Genomic DNA, 12,384 nt, shown 5'->3' on the forward strand with positions numbered 1-12,384 from the left:
AGATCAAATATATATTCCACAGCAGTTTCTCAAGGTGAACAGCCTCTGGCATGTTAGAAGAACGTAGGTAGGAAGTCGGCAAGCTGGATCCGTAACTTTGGGATAAGGATTGGCTCTGAGTTCTGGGCCGGTCGGGCTGGGGCGTGAAGGCGGCCTGGGTGCGAGCCGCAGCTGGGAAGAGGCGCCTGCTCCCCCCGCCCCGCGCAAGTAGGCGGCGGCGGCGACTCTGGATGCGAGCGGGCCCTTCCTGTGGATCGCCCCAGCTGTGGCGGGACGTCGCCGGGCCCTCCTCCCCGGCGGGGACGGGTCGGGCCGGCGTCCGCCTCGGCCGGCACCTAGCAGCTGACTTAGAACTGGCGCGGACCAGTGGAATCCGACTGTTTAATTAAAAAAAAAGCATCGCGAAGGCCCGCGGGCGGGTGTTGACGCGATGTGATTTCTCCCAGTGCTCTGAATGTCAAAGTGAAGAAATTCAATGAAGCGCGGGTAAACGGCGGGAAGTAACTATGACTCTCTTAGTTACTGGTTGGTGCCAATATTGTATCTTTCCCTCCTAGTGGCCCCGCTGGAACGAGTTTTAATCACTCGGCTAAGTGAAAGATCGCACCAACCCACTAAAATCATAGATATGGTGTGCAATTCTTATGCACCGAAAACTGCCCGTACTTTCTTGTTAGAAAACGAACGGAGTGCCCACTCCCTACAATGGAATGATCGACTTCGATTTGACAAATATCAAAAAAACTAAATGAGGGAGGTCTTCGATTGCTTCAGACCGACCCAATTATAAATGAGACTATTATTAAATACCTGACATACAGATATAAAGAAGATTTGAAATAGCATTGAAACAGCAAGATCTAACGAATTGATACAACACCACTGGAAGTTAAAGAACAGATGATGTACTTCATCAAATGAGTCGAATAGTGAAGATTAAAATCATCTGGTTACCCAATAAGACCAGAATGTCCATACTGTAAAGAAACTGTAGGTAAACCTACGCTTTACAGAAACATCTGTCAGGAGTTCCATGGTATAAAACAACATTATTGGATAAATATGTGTCAAGAAAAAGATGAAAGAGTTCATTCGATTTAGTACACATCCCAAAATGCAAAGGATAGTATATCAAGAAAATAGGTAAATCAGTGTAAATTCAATGTAATGAATAAAAGTGGATTTGAAACTCAAAGTGATTATCCACACATACGAGACATCAAACTCCGATACAGAATAAACACAAGAATCAAATGAAAGAAGAGAAAGAAAATAAAGAAAATAAAGGAAATAGAGGAAAACACTAAGTTGTTGACAAACTGAAAAGTAGAAGAACTTACTTTTACTTAAAAAATATGAAGGCCCACAAAAATAAAATAAATTGATTGAACAAGAACTATATACAAAAAACAGCTAAACAAATAGCAAGAAAAGAAGATGTATTAAAGAAGCGGCTGAAAAAAAGAAAGTTTAAAAAAGGAAAATTAGAAAACAATAAAAATCAACACACGAAAGAAAAGAAAATTAAATTTAATAAAAGTGAAGTTGTTGACAATGAAAATTACAAAACAAAAAACTAAGAAACTCATCTAGAAAATAAGATGCTAAACCAAAATATAAAACTAGCTAAAAAAGATGGCTTCAAAAAGAAACGAAATAATAAGGTAGTGGAAAAAGTAAGTATTGAAATTCACAATAATATCCTAGAACTAATATAAAAAAGAAAAGAAACACACATAAAAAAAAACGAATAAATCGAAAAAAACATCAGAAAACTAAATGGAGCAAAAAAAGAAGAATTAAAAAATAACTTATAAACAATGTCAGGAGCTATACCACAAAAGATAGAGCCAGCACAGCAACATATATACTTGATGGAAAAAACAAAAACATATGTAATCTTCCTTAAATGAAGTATATCAAACATACAAGAAAAGGGAAACAAAAACTAAATCAATGGCTTACAATATTTTTATTCATATGGGGGCACTGATAACAGAAAAACATAAAGAATAGAGACCTTCTGCCATCTCACAGGACCAAGATACAAACTAACAAAACCATGGTTTTTGCAATGCAGCCAACAAAAGACCCTCACATCAATAATATAAAACCATGGAAATAAATGATGTACCTAAAGATAAGGAGGCGTGGTCGGGTTGAGCGGCGAGTGGAGGGCAGAGACCCAGAAGAAGAGAGAGGGGAGAAGGAAAACTCAGTGGGACAGAGAAAGGAGTTTGGCTTGCACCACGAGAGGAGGGCGGAGGCCCTGGAGTTGTTTAAAAGAGCAAGGGAGAGGCGCAAGGGGGAGGAGAGTACGCGGAAGACGGGACACGAGAGGAAGCGTGGAGAGGAAAGAAGAGGTGAGCGTGGGAAGGGGCAGAAGCAGCTGGAAAAGGAAAGAGACTTCATAGGAGGGAAGGGCGATGGGCCAGTAGAGGACTCACCCCACTTGTTCCCGAGAAGAGTGGAAAGAGAGACGGCCGGGAACCCTGAAGGTATGGAGAAGAAGGGAGGGGCTGGAGGAAGGCGAGGAGCCGTGGTGGGAGCTAAGAGAAAGACGCCAAACAGGAGCAGCCCCGCCAAGACGTCCTACAAGGGAAAGAGCAAGGAACCCAGTAGAGGAGTATTGTCCTTCCCGCTCACACACCCTGTAAAGAAGAGCCCTAGAGCCAAGGACGCCCTGGAGGGAAGGAAGGAGTCCTAACTGAGCCAGTGAAGCAACTAGGCTGTGCTACAACAATTTTTGGAGACTTTATTTTCTGCTACTATCACCAGTGAAGTAACTGGGAAGTCGGCTGGGTAATTGTGTAACCACCGAGGGATAATAAATAAAGACTGTGAGCTTGAATATTGGACTTCTGGAGTGTTTAAAACTAATTTTGGTGGCATTCATGGAGCCAGTCCCAGGGGCGGCGCCTAGGGGCGGGGTAGTCCCGCCCACATGTACCTATACAAATGATAAATCCAGAAGATACAACAAGATATTTGGGAATTAAAGTGGGTCCTTGGAAAGGAATACAACAAGATAATATGATTTCAGAATTGAAAAAATGGCTTCAAAACATAGGAAAAGCAGCATTAAAGCCAATGCAAAAAATAGAAATTCTTAGAACTTATACAATTCCCAGACTGATGTATCTAAATGAACATTCAGAAACTGGGAAAATTAAACTTAGAAAAATTGACAATCTTATACGAACAGCTATTAAATCATGGTTACATCTATCTCATGATACCTGTTCTAATCTCATCTATACAAGATCGAAAGACGGAGGACTTGGAATTAATAGATTAGAAACATCCATCCCACATCAAAGATGCAATACGTTACTGAGAATCGCTAATTCTTCTGATGTCACAATAAAAACTATAGCTAAAGCTTTAAAAATAGAAGATCAATTTAAAAATTGGTGGAAAAAAGCAGGAGGAACAGTTGATTATATACCGAAAATTAATAATGAACAAGATCAAAAACAAAATGAAAAAGAGAACAGTAAAACGATAATAACCAGTAAAATAAAGGCAACACATAAGAGACAAGAAACAGAAAAATGGGCATTATTTGCAAGCCAAGGAGGAGCTGTAAAAATTTTCACTGATGACAAAATTAGCAATAGTTGGATAAAAGAAAAGAGAGATATGTCGGAAAAGGAATATATATCAGCAATTAAGTTAAGATCAAATACATATCCGACTAAAGAATTTTTAGCAAGAGGTAAAGCAAGATATGATAAAAAATGTAGAAAATGCTTGGCGAAATCAGAATCTCTTTCACATATTTTAGGACAATGCCCTGCACTGAAAAAAGCCAGAATTTGGAGACATAATAAAATTGGAAAGCTCCTGGCTAATGAAGACAAAAAATTAAAATGGACAATATATCAAGAACCACACCTTAGAAATAAAGATGAAGCCCTTAGAAAACCTGACTATATATTCATAAAAGATGGAATGGCAATGGTGGTAGATATAACAATAAGATGGGAAGGAAGAAAAGGAACATTAGAGGAAGCAGCCCAAGAGAAAATAAAATATTATGAAGAATTACAAGAAATTATAAAAAAAAATGGGAAATAAAAATATATCTCTTTTCATGGTTTTGTATGTGATACAAGAGGAAAATGGCCCAATCAAAATTATGATATTCTTAAAAAATTGGGAATTAAATCTTACCGACTAGATGGACTGGCTAAGTTATTTAGTAGAAGAACGCTTCAATATTCTACCAGAATGTTAAAAATATTTGAAAATGGATAAAAATACTGGACTGGACAAAGAAAATTGATATCTAATATAAATACTGGACTGGACTAATTGAATTAATATATACTATTTAATATTTATTGTTAAATTATTTATTTAATGCCTCTCATGTCTCTTTATGAAGAGTCATATTAGACAATAATTTATTTATTTATTCAAAATATTTATTAATATTTATTGTTATTTAAAATATATCTATTGATATATCTACATTTAATATATTTATGGACTTGGGATCTTGTAATGATTATACGCCTTGTTCTCTAACCCGACCATCAAGGTGGAGACTGGGATCATGCTGCTCACTTGGATTGACGGTAATGACCTTAAATAAGATGGACGGGCCATCGTGGGGATTGGTCTTCCCACACTAACTCGAAATCGAACTGGCTTCGGTCAGGTTCTTTAAATAGCCAAATGCCTCGTCATCTAATTAGTGACGCGCATGAATGGATGAACGAGATTCCCACTGTCCCTACCTACTATCTAGCGAAACCACAGCCAAGGGAACGGGCTTGGCGGAATCAGCGGGGAAAGAAGACCCTGTTGAGCTTGACTCTAGTCTGGCCCTGTGAAGAGACATGAGAGGCGTAGAATAAGTGGGAGGCCCGCCTGTCGGGCCGCCGGTGAAATACCACTACTCTTATCGTTTCTTCACTTACCCGGTGAGGCGGGGGTGTTGACGAAAGCTGAAATGTTTACAGCTGAACTGAAATTGTATTTGAATTTTTTTAATAACTGTACTGTGTCACTGTTATACTGTCAATTTTTGTATTGGTCAATGACTGAATAAAATTTTACTTACTTACTCAAATATATAATGAAAGTGATTTTGAAAACTTGTCTGCAGTACTGACACTTTACAATAAAGCTCTACAAACTGGAAGCCATCAGTTATAGAAATACCAAGAAGTAATCAGAAAGAGTGCACACACAAAAAAAACCCCCACCAACTTATGGAACACCTGCTGGAAATGTAAAGAAAAAGCAGCGCATTCTACCAGATGTATGGAGACATCCTACTTTATATGGCGACCGCGGCTCAAATTCTATATGCCAACAATTGGAAAGAACAGAGGATTCCTGCTACAGAAGAATGGATCATGAAACTTATGGATTTATCAATACTGGACCAGATTACTAACCAACAAATCATCAAAAATTTATGAGGAACAATGGAAAGGCTGTGCAAAATTATGAGAAAAGACAACATGAAATTATTGTCAAACTAAAAAGAGACTACAGGGCTCCCCCGGGTTACGAATTTAATTCGTTCCGCGGCGCCATTCGTAACCCAAAAAGCATTCGCAAGCCGAAGCCCCATAGGCGCTAATGGGGAAAAGCCGCGATTTGGTGCGAAAAAGCGCCGAAAAGCACCAAAAAAAATTTCGTAACCCGAAATAACCTTCGTAACCCGGAACAATTATTTTAATGGGTTTTTTTTGTAACCCGGAAATTTCGTAACGCGGCGCATTCGTATCCCGGGGTACCAGTGTATTATATTATTTTATTATTATTATAATACTTATTTTGGTAAAAAGCGGAAGCTGATTTAGACTGGAAAATACACACACAAGGAAACAAAAGTCGAAAGGGATCTTTTTGGGAAGTGTTTAGAGACAGGTATGAATTTTTTTTTAATGACAACTAAGCAGGACTTACAATTGCTAGACAAACTAGTTGGAATGTTATCAGGAAGTGGCAATGTAAAAGAAGAATGAAAGTAGTAAGGAAGATTTGAAAGAGAGAAAGGAAGGAAGGAGAAGGAAAATGGACGAATGCAAGATAGGTGATATGCAGTTATGTCTTGAATGTTTTTCAAGAATGTCCATTATTTTAAGTATGTGGATGCCATTATGTTTGGAATGTTTTTAAAATAAAATAAAAGAAAGAAAGAGGTTGTGAAACTTTCATACCCCTAATATACATATTCCAGATGACCTTGGAAGGCCTAACCAAGGATATGGCTTGGCATAGGACACAGGGACAAACAATGCAATCTCTCATCTGACATTTGCTCATACTATTCATGTGGTTACATAATTAGATTACATTTATCCCCGTACATGTGTTCTGATATATAATTTACCTGTTATATTCAAACTAAAGATTGAAGGTCCAAATCTTCCTTTAAACTCTAAAGGCACCAAGGTCCTATACAGGCACCTCTGTTTGCATCTGTTTATTGTAGCAGTTCAATTGGGATATCATCTGTTCCCGGTGATTTATATTTGTTTGTATCCCGCCTCTTCCTGTATTGGATTGAGGTGGGTAACAACAAACAAGAGATCAATAAAAATGCTACCCAACAACCCTCAAGTAAAAGCATAGCAAAACATCCTAAAACTCCCTCCCACCCTAAAATAGAGTTAAAACAATTCCCAATAAAATGCTCCCAATAAAATATGGCTCTTCATTTCAAATGTCATTCACTCCCTGGTCTTTTTTTGTATAAATATTCTGTGTATTGCCTCCAGCGTCCTTTATTTCTTTCTTTATTTTTATTTCATCATCTTTGTTGAAACATTTCAATGATTTCTTTTATCTCCAAAAGACATCATGGTATCCTTGGGCATCATGGGGGCCATTTTGCTCTGTGTGGGTTCCATTACGCAAAGTAAAGTCATAGACGGAAGAGAGGTTCTTCCCATATTCCATGCTTTTATACAGTCTCCCTCTCTCTCTCCTCTGAGTGACTTCTTTGATGTGAAGGTAGATGCCGATGCATTTTTATGATTTCTCCTTTATGTGGGGGTTCTTTGATATAAATGTAGATTTCCATTTGCAATGAAAATTTATGTGCATTTATAAAGTTTTTCTCATGTGCGTTTTCTGATGTAAACGTAGATGTGGACTCTGACTGAAGCTCTTTCCACATTCCACGCACCTGTATGGTTTTTCTCCTGTGTGGGTTCTTTGATGTAAATCTAGAGTTCCTTTGACACTGAAGCTCTTTCCACATTCCATGCATTGATACGGCCTCTCTCCTGTATGGATTCTTTGATGTCTACGTAGATGGTCCTTTCGACTGAAGCTGTCTCCACATTCCATGCATTTATATGGTTTCTCTCCTGTGTGGGTTCTGTGATGTGAACAGAGATGATCATTTCGACTGAAGCTCTTTCCACATTCAATGCATTTATATGGCTTCTCTCCTGTGTGACTTCTTTGATGTAAACGTAGATGTTCTCCCTGCCTGAAGCTTTTCCCACATTCCATACATTTATATGGTTTCTCCCCTGTGTGGGTTCTTTGGTGTAAATGCAGACTTCCACTGTGAGTAAAGTACTTTCCACACTCCATGCATTTATGTGGATTCTCCCCTGTGTGGGTTCTTTGATGTGAACGTAGATACCGATCCTGAAAGAAACCTTTTCCACAATCCATGCATTTATATGGTTTCTTCCTTGTGTGGGTTCTTGTATGTGAATGCAGATTTGCACGCCAGTTGAACCTCTTCCCACATTCCATGCATTCATATGGTTTTTTCCCTGTATGAACTGCCATGTGTGCGTTTAAGGATGATGTATATTTGAACCTTTTCCCACAGATAGCACATGTTATTCTTTTTTCTTCAGGATCTGACATGGTGGAAAGGGGTTCACCTATTGCTGATCTCTGAAAAACAGAGGATTCCTTCCTCCTGTGCTTTGACTGGTTTCGTTTTTGCTTTTTAGCTCCTCTTTCATTTCCACATTTTTTCTCACCCATTTGGGGCTTGGTTGTTTTCTGTGGCACCACTGCTGGCACCCTGTAATTCACATTCTTCTGCTCGTTATCTGATTGAGGAAAAAGAAAAAGGTCCCATTATGCGTTGAGTACAAAAGCTCATGTGCACCAATAAAAGAAATGACAATAAAACATGTTTCAGCAAATGGTTTATCTAAGATTAAGAACACGCATATGAGAAAGGAAAGAACCAGGCTAGGCAAGTCTTGCACAAGTAAGGAAAAAATGTACTGAACCTTCCATAGACTACTTGATAGTTTCTTCCAAATTGATGTCTGGGATAAGCTTTTCTTTCATGGCCCTCCACTCTTCATAAGATTTCCAATTTGCTGGCCAAATGTATGGATCTAGGCCAGTGATGGCGAACCTTTTTAGGTCGCCATTCCAAGGGTGGAGATTCCGCCCTCCGGGGATGGGGGCCCGTGCCAGAGGCGGGGCTTCCACCCTCCGAGGGAAGGGCTTTCCCCGCACCCTTTCCCGGCCTCCAGCTGTCTCTCAGAGACAGCTGGAAGTTAGGGGAAATTGGGGGAGGAGTGGCAGGCGCACGCCTGCTCCTCCTTCCTCCCTTGGCCTCCAGCTGTCTCTCGAGACAGCTGGGGACCAGTAAGTGCCCGCGGGGGGGGGGGGGGGTAGGAGCAAAGGCTATGCAGGCCTTGCTCCCGTCCCTGGGGCTTCCCCAGGCTGGAGGTGTCCTCCGAAGGGCACCTGCCTGGCAAAAGCCCCGCGGGTGGAGGAGGAGGAAGCCAGCGGCCCGGCTCCCACCCCGGGGCTTCCCAAGGCTGGAGGTGTCCTCTGAAGGGCACCCCCGCCGGCAAAGCCCCGGGGCTGGAGGAGGAGGAAGTGGCGGCCCCTGCTCCTGTCCCCAGGGCTTCCTCAGGCCGGAGGTGTCTCTGAGGAACCCCTGGCCTGGCGAAGCCCCGCGGGCTGAAGGAAGAGGAAGCCGGCGGCCCCTGCTCCCGTCCCCGGGCTGGCCCCAAGAAGAGGTGTCTCCGAGGACACCTCTGGCCGGGCGAACCCCGCGGTGGAAGGAGGAGGAAACCGGCGGCCCCTGCTCCACTCCTCGGGGCGGCCCCAAGCTGGCGGTGTCCTCCGAAGGACACCTCGGCCTGCGAAGCCCCGCGGGCGGTAGGAAGCCGGCGGCCCCTGCTCCTACCCTCATGTGCTCCCCAGGCCAAGGCAAGCCGCCTCCTCCTGGCCCTCCAAGCCAAGGCAAGCAAGGAGGAGAGGAGGCGAATGGGCGCACGTCCCAGCCGCCTTCGGCTGGGACTCGGCTCGCCGGAAAGGGCTCAGCGGAGCCTTTCCCGGCGAGCCAAGGCAAGCAGGAGGGCGAGGAGGCGGATGTATGCGTCCAGCCGCCTCCTCCTGGGCTCGGCTCGCCGGGAAAGGGCTCCATGGAGCCCTTTCCTGGCGAGCCAAGGCAAGCCGGGAGGGAAAGGGGTGGGAGGAGGAGAACAGACGCACGTGCGCCTCTGTTTCCTCCTCCCAGGCGCCATTTTCGGGCTTCCCGCTGTCACCTGCCCAAAAAGGGCAGGGAGGAGGCGGAACGGGCACGTGCCCGTTCCGCCTCTCCCTTGCCCCCCCGTGCCTGGCGAAACCGCGCCGCATGCCACCATCTTGCCTGCACACACAGGTACAGAAGGGTCAACAGAACTGAGCCTCACTCTCATTCTGCAAGGAGAGGAGGGAGAGAGGTTTCCTGGCAGCCATTTTAAACTAGGTGAGGTTCCCCCCGCAAAACTTTGTATGTGTGTGTGTTTTGAGGGGTTGGGGTGTCTGTGAGTCACTGAGGAGGGGCTAGCGGCCTAGCCGTTATAACTCCTGCCAGAGGCTTGCAGGCTCAGTCCTTGCCAGGAGAGGAGGGAGAGAGGTTTCTTGGCAGCCATTCTGACTTTTTTTTAACATTATGAAATTTCACTCTAAATAGAGGCTTAGAGCAGAGGCTACTTGTCAGGGCTTTTCCTTTACTTTTAACTCTTTTCTTTAAGGGCCTTCTGAAGGGTCTTTGCTTGGGCAATTGAGCCAGAGACTGCCTCGGGAACAGCGCTGCCAATTTCCGAGGAATTCTCAAGAATCTGGGGAACTTAATTAATTTTTACTATGATTTGACTGAAATTCCAGTAAATATTGGGGAATTCCGGGATTTTGGCTTTTGGTAAAACATTCTGGGGAATAATCTTCAAGGCTTGATGGCAACACTGCTTGGGAAGGAGCTAGCAGCCAAGAACCCTATATAGCATACACCCCTCTTGAGCTCAATGCCAGAGTTTGAGAAAGAGGCCAGGCCAACAGTGGTCTTTTTCCTGGGTGTTTAATAGTCAGCTTTTGAGGGGGAAGTTCACACTCCTATTTCAGTGCCTTCTTAAGACCTCTGAGGTTCGACAGTAAGGGAGCTGCTGAATTCAACAGCAACACTTGTGGGATGTTTGTCTCTTGCCTAGGGATGTGGGGAACCTCACCTGCACCAAGTGCAAGTTGGTAGCCCAGTTGGAAGAGAATGTCCAGCAGCTGGAGGCCCAAGTACCTACCCTTCTGCATATTAAGGAACAAGAAGTTTTTCCTGGACAGAACAGAACAGACTGTCCTGGTTGGAGAACACGGGAGGAAGTTTTGTTGGGGTGGAGGGCACTTCACATACACAGGAATACAGAGTTGGAGGAACGTCACACACAGAACTAGGAACACCAGGGATTGTTCTGGGAGCTTGCAGCTACAAAATCGATTTGAAGTCCTCTCCGTTATCAGGGATCAAGAGAGAAAGCAGGAGTCCCAATGAAAGGGCAGGAAATCTCTGTGGAATCACATAGAATAGGTCCTCTGCTAAGCCTAGAAGGAGGTGGGTAGTGGCTGGGAGGGACTACTGCTGAGGGCTACTGAATCAGTGGTGTGTGGCCCTGACAAAATGTCTTGGGAGGTGGTTGTTGTCCCCCTGGAACCAAGATCCATAATGTGACAGAGAGGCTGACAAGACGTGTCAAGCTTACTGACCATGTGGGAACCAATGACACTGGCAAGGCACCGCCTTCAGAATATTATAGGGATTATAAGACTTTGGGGAAGAACCGAAAGAGATGGATGCACAGGTTGTCATCTCATCTTTTCTCCCAGTTGAAGGCCATGATCCAAGAAGGGGGAAGAAAATAGCAGAGGTTAATGACTAGCTACGCAGATGGTGCCGCCAAGAACGATTTGGATTTTTGGATCATGGTATGCAGTTTCCATGCGAGGAGACTTGGAAAAATGGAAAATCACCAAAGAGGAATTCAAATAAATAGCTATTACATGTAGGGATAAAGAAGAAAAGCTAAAGCACAGAACGAACTCAGACTTGCTAGAGAGGTTAAGAACAACTAAAAGGGCTTTTTTGGATATGTCCGCAGCAAAAGGAAGAAGAAGAAACGGTAGGGCCACTGAGTGGAGAAGATGGTAAAATGCTAACAGAAGACAAGAAAAGGCAGAGTTACTCAAGACATTCCTTGCCTCAGTCTTCTCAGAAAAGGCAAAGGGTGCCACCTGAGGATAATGGAGCAGAGGACAGAATAGGGGAATTCAGCACAGAATAAGTAAAGGATAGTAAGGAACACCTTATTAATCTAAATGAATTTAAGTCTCCGGGACCAATGAACTCCATCCAAGGGTATTAAAAAGAACTGGCAAATGTAATATCGGAGCCATTGGCATAATCTTTGAAAACTCCTGAAAACAGGAGAGATCCCAGCAGACTGGCGGAGGGCAAACGTTGTCCCCATCTTCAAAAAGGGGGAAAAGGGGATCCAAACAATTACGTCCAGTTAGTCTGACATCAGTACTAGGAAAGATTCTGGAGCAGATCATTAAACAGAGAGTCTGTGAACATCTAAAGGCAATGCCACATCACAAAAAGTCAACATGGGGGTTTCAGAGAAAACAAGTCATGCCAGACAAACCTGATCTCTTCTTTGATAAAATACCAGGGTAGATGAAGGAATGCTGTGGATATAGTATATCTTGATTTCAGTAAGGCCTTGACAAGGTTTCCCATGACATACTTGCAAACAAGCTTGTAAAATGGGCTAGACAAAGAACTCTTAAATGGATCTGTAATTGGTTGACCGCCGAACCCAAAGGGTGCCAACAATGGCTCCTTTTCATCCGGAGAGAAGTGACCAGTGGGGTCCCACAGGGCTCTGTCCTGGGCCCAGTGCTATTCAACATCTTCATCAATGACCTGGATGACAGAATTGGGGGCATACTTATCAAATTTGCAGATGATACCAAATTAGGAGGAATAGCTAATACTCCAGAGGACAGGACAAGATTCAAATACCGGAATAGACGAGAAAGCTGGGCCAAAGCTAACAAAATGAAATTCAACACGGAGAAATGTAAGGTATACACTTAGGTAAAAAAATG

The 12,384-nt window shown here is 43.3% G+C and overlaps 1 protein-coding gene across 3 annotated transcripts in view; it reads right to left on the reverse strand.

The window, feature by feature from the left end:
• The window catches only part of LOC121923010 (zinc finger protein 664-like), a 49,008-nt gene that overhangs the window by 6,746 nt on the left and 29,878 nt on the right, over window positions 1–12,384 (reverse strand). For 2 of the 3 annotated variants that reach the window (XM_042453080.1, XM_042453081.1), the window contains one exon: window positions 5,759–8,045. In XM_042453080.1, coding sequence (XP_042309014.1) covers window positions 7,072–8,045 — 974 coding nt within the window. In that variant the 3' untranslated portion in view covers window positions 5,759–7,071. Of the gene's footprint in view, window positions 1–5,758; window positions 8,046–12,384 lie in introns of those variants that run through there. The other variant, XR_006102271.1, reaches the window with a different exon arrangement.

The sequence above is a fragment of the Sceloporus undulatus genome, chromosome 2 (genome assembly GCF_019175285.1).
Source record: "Sceloporus undulatus isolate JIND9_A2432 ecotype Alabama chromosome 2, SceUnd_v1.1, whole genome shotgun sequence".
NCBI lineage: Eukaryota > Metazoa > Chordata > Lepidosauria > Squamata > Phrynosomatidae > Sceloporus > Sceloporus undulatus.